Genomic DNA, 9,075 nt, shown 5'->3' with positions numbered 1-9,075 from the left:
ACAATCCCCCAACCTCTCCTCTGCAACCCTTGTTAGAGTCTTCTTAGACGTGCAATCATGCCTCAAGCTGAATATAACACTAGCATCCCAAATGTGCATGCTCATTCCATCTTTTAATGCTTCGCTGAAACCACATTATGACACTGCTTAAAATGAAATGTTTACATCTTAAGACAATGTACCTACTTTGCTTATGACAATCTAAACTATGCAAGTGGCTAAGAGAGGACTATATTTTCCCAGGATGAAAATATAGGGTCTTACAACCCCATTCACACAATAATTTTAATATATTTCACCCGAAAAAAGATACATACCCTACTCCTTTCAAATTTATCATATAATTTTAAGAAATTAACACTTGTTATTAACTATTAAATAGACTTACTATATATTCTCCTTTGTTTGCATCCACCTTATATGTAAAAACATATAAATATTTTCAATACAACCAAATTAAAATCATATTTTTCCATTTAAAAATTATTAAATTGAAATTAAAAAAAATTACACCTAATAAACTTAAACAACAACCATAAAATTATATTAGTATTATTATAAATATTTTCTAACCTAACCAATAACCAAAAACATTAGTTGCTTCTTTAGTGATGTGAAAATAAAAAAAATGTATTTATTGTTTTAATAACACCTAATAAACTTAAACAACAACCATAAAATTATATTATTATAAATATTTTCCAACCTAACCAAGAACCAAAAACATTATATAGCCACTTAACTAGTGATGTGAAAATAAAAAAATGTATTTACTGTTTTTCACTATGAAATTAGCATTTTTGAAAAAAGGTAAAGCTTGAAACAAGAAGCCTGGCGTTGAGCTGGTAAAACAGTGTGAGAAAACCAGCCATTTTATTACTTTTCACAACCTCAGATATACTTCTCGAATTCAGCAGCTGGAGAAGGAGATTTGTGGCTTCGTTCAGTGCCAAATGCCTCCCCATATATTGCTTGATTTGAAGAATCTCATAACAGAGCTCAAGAGTTTTCACCATTTGTACGAGGTGGGGTCAGTGGATGAGAGCGAGATGACTGAAAGAATGTGCAAATATGTGGCCAAGGTTAGCAATGATCCCCATGAGAATATCATGATGCTTCAACAAATGGGAGTAGAAGACCTGTTTGATGGAGCTGTTGATGAGGCTCCCTGTAGTTATAAATTATCAATAAAGTCTGATTTTGTACTGGGGTTGGAGAAAAGCATTTCGAATTTGAAGAGAATACTGCTCCAGCAAGAGGTGTCAGTTGTTGGGGTGCAAGGTATGGGAGGGCTTGGCAAAACAACTCTGGAATTAGCTCTCTTCAATGATCAAGAAATTAAAGGTAACTAAGGTTTCCATCTTTTGAAACCATTTTTCTCTCCTAAAAGGTACTTCGTTTTTCCTTTGGTTCCAGGGTAGCTGCTGCAAAAGCCAATATCTTGTTTATATTTTCTTTTACTCTCGTTTTTGCTAAAATCTGATACTTATATTACTAATAGAAGCAGATCCAACCAGGTCTGAGATGCACCTAGAGGTTGTGAAGTCGGAAGTTGCATGTCTCTACGTTGAGAAATGCATCCTTCACAACCTCAGACCTGTGTTTAGATAGGTTTGTGTTAGTGTCCATGTTCAATACAACCAATGCTCTGTCTAAATTCATTATACTATCACACAGACACATGCAAAAGTTGATGGATCACCCTTACCCCTACCCAAACTGTAGAATGCACCTCTCTTTTGTCCCTGCAACTAAAAGGGATATGATTGCTATCCCTGTAAGAGTACATAATTAGTTATCTTCACATCAAATAAGCCTTCCTCCTACCCATCAATGCAAGTAGAGCAAGTCCATGAGATCTCGCTGATTAATGTGGCTTTTCACAGTAATTTCTTATGGCAATCAGATGCGTTGAACATTGAATCACTTTTGAGTTCAAAATGAAGAATTTACGAATTTTAGTTATTCTATCTTTGACGAATCTTCAAACGTTTTGACACACATTTTACGCCATAGGTAGTAGAGAGTGAACATCCTTACCTGTGAAGCACTCCAGACAGGGTTGTGGTAACATCCAGGATCTCCGGAAGAACGCTCTACCAGTAAAATTGTGGCATAATATACATGTAAAAACTCTTTCTAACCAAGACCAGACCTTCTTAACAAATTGGCACGTACAAGAAACATAGCCAACATCTTCCGAATCCCCATAATAGATGCAACTTCTGTAAAGCCTCTTTTATGAAGCCTTTCTTCAGTTGAGACTACGGAAACCTGGGTATCCCAAATGGCTTGCAGTTTGTTGTGGTATTTATATTTGTTGTTACCAAGAGTCCATATAGATACAAAACTCCACTGAGTCTTCCAAACTCTCCTAAGTTTGACTTCTCTTGACCAAAAAAGAGCCAAGTCAAACTAGCCACTGAAAGAATCAGTCAGATTGGTCAAAATTGGTATAACTCGACAAGTTTATATGCAACTTGGTCGAGTCCTGTAAGACAATGCCGTACTTGGTAAGGTCCATCTATAGAATTTCCACTTATAGTTGTTAATGTATGAACCACAGGTGCAAGCAGAATGTGAAGGCCTTCCACTTGCTTTGAAGGTAATCGGAAGCTCTTTGCATGGTCAGCCTCTCCCGACATGGGAGAGAGCCAAGAAAAAGCTCTTAAATGGGGAACCAATCTCAGATTATCACAAACAAGGGCTTCTTAGAGTCTTGGAAACTAGTATTGATGTCCTCGATGAGGAAACAAGGGTTTTCTTCTTAGACTTGGGATCATTTCCAAAGGATAGAAAAATTTGTGCTGAATCATTATTGGACATTTGGGTCTATGTGCGAAAAATGGACTGGCAAGATGCTTTCGTCATCTTGTTAGAACTTGCAAGTAGAAATCTGTTGAATTTGACAAGCAATCTCAGGTAAGTGCCTTTGCAAGTAGAAATCTGTTGAATTTGATAAGCAATCTCGGGTAAGTTCCTTCTCGACTATTTGTTGTGCTAGGCTCTTTGATCATGGCTTCCTTTATCTTATACATTGTGTTTTCTTCTTAATTGGATGTAATAGCAGACCAGCCATCAATTATGGAAGTGCCTCTGAGCTGTACTTTTCTCAGCACAATGTAATGCGACATTTGGCCATATATTTGGCTTCCCGAGACAGTATAGTTCATAGGAAGAGGTTGCTTATGCCTAGTCAGGGGCACAGTTTGCTAAGAAAATGTAAGCTGCCTGAGGATCAAGCATTTGATGCTCAAATAGTTTCCGTTTCCATAGGTGGGTGATTCTAGCAGCCTGCTTAAAGTGTATGTATTTATTTGTTTGAAGCATTTGGAGCCAAAAGCACTGCATTCGGAATTTCTGTTTCTTTTCCCTAGCCCTTGTGTTTCCTGCTAAGCAAGAAGTTGAACCAACAAAGGATGCAGGCAGGCTGTCATGGGCCAGGCCTAGAAACCAGAGAACCTTGTGAATAAAATATTTTGGGGCTGTTTATAATGAAGTTTTTATTTTCTAAGCATCTCCTACCAAACTGCACTATCCAATCACCAAATTCTTTAAAAGCTTCTGCTAATATTTTTACGTTTAATAACAGTTTTTTATGTTTTCGAAAAAATATATATGAACCAATTAATAATGTACCTTGGATACTTGTATTATCTGCTTTCCTTTTACGTAAAACACTACCTAGCAGTGTCAAGCAATTAAATTCAGGGTAAAACATTTATTGCTGTTGATCTGCCAGCATATAAACGACCTGCATTCACATACAATATTTAGTTTGTGCTCAAGATTACATGTCCATGTCACTTGCGAATCTTACCTTATAATCAATAGCTTATCACTACGTGATCTACATCTAGTGATCACAAACAAATTTCTAGGTGTTGGCCATTATGTCAAAAATCTTAGAAAGTGATTTCATAGTATGTTCAATAACCCATATGTTCTAATTGAACTTTGCATGTGTGGTTTATCTATGTAGGTGCCATGGAAGAGACTCAGTGGTGCAATATGAATTTCTCTGAGGCAAAGGCTTAAATTTTACACTTTTCTGCAAGTGAATACTTTCTTCCACTGTTTTTCAGTTCTATGAGAAAACTGAAGGTTCTCATAGTATTAAATTATGGGTCCAAGAGAGCCATAGTGAATGGTCTACCAGCATTATCTTCTCTCACTCAGCTTAAGACTATCCACTTAGAGAGGTTAATTGTTGCACCACTTCAAGAGCACAGTCAAGCCTTACTGAACTTAGAGAAGCTATCTTTGAGCTTATGTGAAGGGCTTGGAAATATGTCCAGGTTCAACAGTGCCCAGTCAAGCCTAGAGCTTCCCCTGATACTAGATTTTAACTTGGACCATTGCTGTGATTTGGAGGAGTTTCCTGCTGGAATTTTTGACATGACTTCACTTCAAAAAATTTCTATCACTAACTGTCACCTCCTTGAAAAGTTACTTGATGACTTGGGAAAGCTCATATATTTAAGAATGTTAAGGTTATTGGCTTGTTTAGGTCTGAAAGAGCTTCCAGCATCTATTGGAAAACTTGGGAAGCTGGAATATCTCGACATTTCGCTATGTGAGTGCTTAGAAGAACTTCCAGAGGAAATAGGGCAACTAAAGAAACTCAAGGAGCTTGACATGAGAGAATGTTCTCACTTGAGGAAACTGCCTGAGTCAGTTGGAGGACTGAAATCTCTAAAGCATGTTCTCTGTGATGATCAGATTGGGCAGCAATGGATGCAGGTCAAGAGCTCTGCTCTCATGGAGCTGAGAGTTGAAGTTGTAGAAGCACACTTCAGCTTGGATTGGCTGGATGGTTGACATCCTACCTAGACAGAATGCAGATGTAAGGAGTTTAAGCTTATACTGATAAGAGATCAAGACAAGCTTGTATTTTCCTATTATGAAAACTTTGTTCTCAGATGATGTTCAAACTGTAGGTAGTTTCATTCTAATTATCCTTTGATGTGATGTGTATGCCAAATATAAGATAACCGATAGCAACCCTCTTCAATAACTATTGATAGTGACAAATTCAATTGCCTGGGGAAGTAAATAACAGAAACCTTGATTCTCGTACTGTCAGAATGTTGTAATTTTGCTAGTTATTAGCGCCAAGCCATCCAGCCAGACATACTTACACGGTCAACCCAATGGGTTTGAGGGTTAAAAAATTTATAGGTTTTCCGAAAGCGGGTGTCTATTGGGAAAAAGCTCAGCCGGAGATTCGAAAGCGGGACCTCAGCTTCACTTGAACGTCCGGGCAGAGCCTGAGCCAAGGTTTGCTTTCCAGTTTGACGGCGAGCCCGAGTGCAATCCGCAGGTCTTGCAGATTCAGGGCAATATTCGGCAACCAATTTTCAGCTACAAGTTTAGCCGCGACAGGAATTCTAGATCACGGTTGGTGCTCTGATTCTTAGCTACGCATTATTTACTCTCAACTACATTGTGCAGAATCTCTAGAGCTTGGTATACAGGATTTTCTTTTGAATTGAATGAAAAAGGACGCTACCGTGAAATTTAAATCCCTTATTTGTTTTCACAATATGCTTTCTATTATCAACCATTAATGTGTGGCAACTGTGCCTTTACCAGTTTGGCAATATTACAAATGACTTTCTATTGTTATCATTGTGTCATTGTGTGGCAAGTGTGCATTTTCCCAATTCTGGCAATATTTCAATTGAATATAGATGGCTTAGAAATTCTTCACCTAGGTGGGTATCTTATTCTGCCAAAGTCACCCAAACATGCAACTGGTCTTAACCACTTGAAGCAGCCTGCTTACTTGAGCAAGACAGCCCATGAGGGATGACATTGAGTCGGATGACAGGGATATGAAGCATTCCCACTTCAACATCTCTAACCAAGCCCTTATATTAGACACACAAATGTCCCCATTTCCAGTGAATTTTCTGATCTATAAATTCGGTGGTCCTCTCCCAGTCAACCCATAACTTTAAAATTTGAATAAACTACTGGATCAGGTTGAATGTTGGCTGTCTTCTGGCATAGATTGCGGGTAATGGGGTGTTTAGAGTGCCCATTATCAAACTTCATGCAAAATTGGTATATATGCTATCATATTTAATGTCAGACTGTCCTGCAGTTTAGATTATATTTTAAGAGCTAAGCACCATAACAAACCCGGTGGTGTCTTTTTTCTGTTTGTTATTTTGCTATATTTTTTTTTAATGTAAAATTTGTGTATGCTATTGTAGGTTGTTTGTTTGAACTTAGAAATTTGAATTTCTTTAGCAGATTTTAAAGAAATGGGGTGTTTAGAGTGCCCATTATCAAACCCCATGCGAAATTTCTATATATGCTATCATATTTAATGTCAACCTGTCCTGCAGTTAAGATTAAATTCTAAAAGCTAACCACCATAGCAAACCCCGGTGATGTCTTATATATTATTTATGTAAAATCTGTGAAGGCTATTGTAGGTGGTTTGTTTGAAATTTGAACTGCTTTACATAAAAATTTGTGGAGGCTATTGTGCGTGGTTTGTTTGAAATTTGAAGTTTGAACTGCTTTAGCAGATTTTAAGGATTTGTATCATCAGAGTGTGTTTCTGTTGTCGAAATAGTTTGTCATGTTTTGGATTGTATGAAGGGATTGTTGTTTGTTTTTTGTTTTTCCTTTGTATGTAGCTAGAGATTGGTATACAGGATTTCCTTTTGAATTGAATGAAAAAGAAAGCTAGTGTGAAATTTAAATCCCTTATTTGTTATCACAATATGCTTTCTATTATTGTTGCCATCAATATGTGGCAAGAGCACCTTTCCCAGTTTGGCAATATTACAATTGACTTTCTATTATTATTGGTATCAATGTGTGGCAAGTGTGCATTTTCCCAATCTGACAATATTCCAATTGAATGTAGATGGCTTAGAAATTCTTCACCTAGGTGGGTATCTTATTCTGCCAAAGTCATCCATACATGCAACTGGTCTTAACCACTCGAAGCAGCCTGCTTTCTTGAGCAAGACAGCGCATGAGGGATGACATTGACTCGGATGTGAACCTTGACAGGGATATGAAGCACTCCCACTTCACCATCTAACCGAGCCCTTATACTAGACACTCAAATGCCCCCATTTCCAGTGACTTTTCTGATCTATAAATCCAGTGGTCCACTCCCAATCAAACCATAAATTTAAAATTTGAATAAATGAGTGGATCAGGTGGAATGTTGGCTGTCTTCTGGCGTAGATTGTGAGTTATGGGGTGTTTAGAGTACCCATTATCAAAACCCATGCAAAATTTGTATATATGCTATCAAAATTAATGTCAGACTGTCCTGCAGTTTAGATTGAATTCTAAGAGCTAACCACCATAGCAAAGCCCGGTGATGTCGTCCTTTTTTTTTTTAATTTGTGTAGGCTATTGTAGGTGGTTTGTTTGAAATTTGAAATTTTAGTTGCTTTAGCAGATTTTAAGGAAATGGGTTGTTGAGAGTGCCCATTATGATATTTAATGTCAGACTGTCCTGCAGTTTAGATTAAATTCTAAGAGCTAACCACCGTAGCAAACCTGGTGATGTCTTATATGTTTTTTTTATGTAAAATTTGTGGAGGATATTGGAGGTGGTTTGTTTGAAATTTGAAATTTGAAAGTTGAACTGCTTTAGCAGATTTTAAGGTTTTGTACCATGAGAGTGCGTTTCTGTTGTGGAAAGAGATTGTCATGTTTTGGATTGTATGAAGGGATTGTTGTCTGTTTTTTGTTTTTCCTTTGTATGTAGATGTTTCTGTGGATGGTTGCATGTTCTTGTTCTGTTTTATTAGCAGGGGTTTAGAGACTGTTTTTGTATTTGTTGATTTCTTTTGATTCTGATTACAGCTTTTTATCTGTCACAGATCGATCCAATGTGACTCAAGTAATAGGGGCTGGTTAAGCTCCTGCAGTAGTAGTCGGGAGAGAGATATAAGGGTACGGAAAGGATGGTTGGTTATGATACATGATCTTTCTGGGTCTCCAGTTGCAGCTGCATCAATGGTAACTCCTTTTGTTCCTTCAGTTGGTACAGATAGGGTTAGCCGCTCTAACCCTGGAGCTTGGCTTATTCTTAGACATATGGGAGAAGGTAGTTGGACGCCATGGGGTCGACTGGAAGCTTGGAAAGAACGCGGCGGTAGTGACGGTTTGGGCTGCAGATTTGAGCTTGTGGCAGAGGGCTGTGGATTGGTTGGCATGAATAATGGGATATTGCTTGCAGAATCAGTGATCAGTTCCCAGAAGGGAGGGAAGTTTCTGATTGACATGGGTAATGGACGGTCAGGATGTTCATCCCTCAATTCTCCTGTTGCAAGTCCTCACAGCAGTGGAGATTTTTCTTTCAGCCAGTTCCCCTATCCTGTTTATAAAGGCTTTGTGATGAGTTCTACTGTTCAGGGAGAACGTCAATGCAGCAAGCCCGTTGTACAAATAGCCATGAGACATGTTAATTGTATGGAAGATGCTGTTGTCTTTGTGGCCTGGGCAGCAACAGTAGATCTGAGTATGGATGCTTGCCAGCTAGTCTCACGGACGCTGAGAAAGGAACTGTGTCAGGAAGATGGGATTTTTTAGTTGTGTCAGACGTTGTATAAACAAGTTTTGATCCTTATTTTGATTTTGTCATGGGATAGCACCATGTTTTCTGCATTTGGGCTTTGAGATTTTTCCACAAACACAAAAGCATATTGTTTGTTTGTTTGCTGCTATTCAGTTTACCACATGTTATTGTGAATTGTACGTGGTGCTGCTGCCAGTTATAAACATTTATCTGTGATCATTACTCGAGATCATTGATATACTTTTCTTTGCGGGCTCGTTCTTGGAGCTCTATGGAAGATTCTAAGAAGGGCAGCAAATCCCACTCTGCATATAGTTAATCTGATAATTGTGACAGGGAGAGAGGGGGCTTTTCTGTATTTAATATAATGTTAGGCTCTTCTCCTCCTATTTCACAGATGATGAAGTTGGTTTAGTTAACAACCAAAATTAAATGGAGGCTGAAATGAAAACAATCATCATACGATCTTCACCGGTGTTGCAACGAGTGTTCTTTGGTTTGTGGTGACCTTTTTT

The 9,075-nt window shown here is 38.0% G+C and overlaps 3 protein-coding genes across 3 annotated transcripts; all 3 read left to right on the top strand.

Annotated features, from left to right (window-relative positions):
- The first annotated feature begins 953 nt into the window (after positions 1 to 953).
- On the top strand, positions 954 to 4,038 carry LOC149178092 (putative disease resistance protein At4g33300). The gene is made up of 5 exons (XM_089421977.1): positions 954 to 1,344; positions 1,502 to 1,599; positions 2,567 to 2,922; positions 3,071 to 3,276; positions 3,983 to 4,038. The coding sequence occupies exons 1-5, from the start codon at positions 954 to 956 to the stop codon at positions 4,036 to 4,038; spliced, it is 1,107 nt and encodes a 368-aa protein (XP_089278103.1).
- Positions 4,018 to 4,847, top strand: LOC149178091 (putative disease resistance protein At5g66890). The gene has a single exon (XM_089420266.1). The coding sequence runs from the start codon at positions 4,090 to 4,092 to the stop codon at positions 4,819 to 4,821; it is 732 nt and encodes a 243-aa protein (XP_089276392.1). The 5' UTR covers positions 4,018 to 4,089; the 3' UTR covers positions 4,822 to 4,847.
- A 323-nt stretch (positions 4,848 to 5,170) lies between these two features.
- LOC149178090 (uncharacterized) lies at positions 5,171 to 8,682 on the top strand (the record flags this gene model as incomplete). The annotated part of the gene is made up of 2 exons (XM_089420268.1): positions 5,171 to 5,400; positions 7,863 to 8,682. Coding segments are annotated over 2 exons (942 nt in total), but the record flags the coding sequence as incomplete, so codon positions are not given.
- Between the last annotated feature and the right edge of the window lie 393 nt (positions 8,683 to 9,075).

Source organism: Pinus tabuliformis, chromosome 4_1, assembly GCF_031772625.1.
Source record: "Pinus tabuliformis cultivar Carrire ecotype Pingquan chromosome 4_1, CPIR1, whole genome shotgun sequence".
NCBI classification, from domain to species: Eukaryota; Viridiplantae; Streptophyta; class Pinopsida; order Pinales; family Pinaceae; genus Pinus; species Pinus tabuliformis.
Note: the sequence above shows the minus strand (reverse complement) of the source record. Positions and strands in the feature narration are given on the sequence as shown.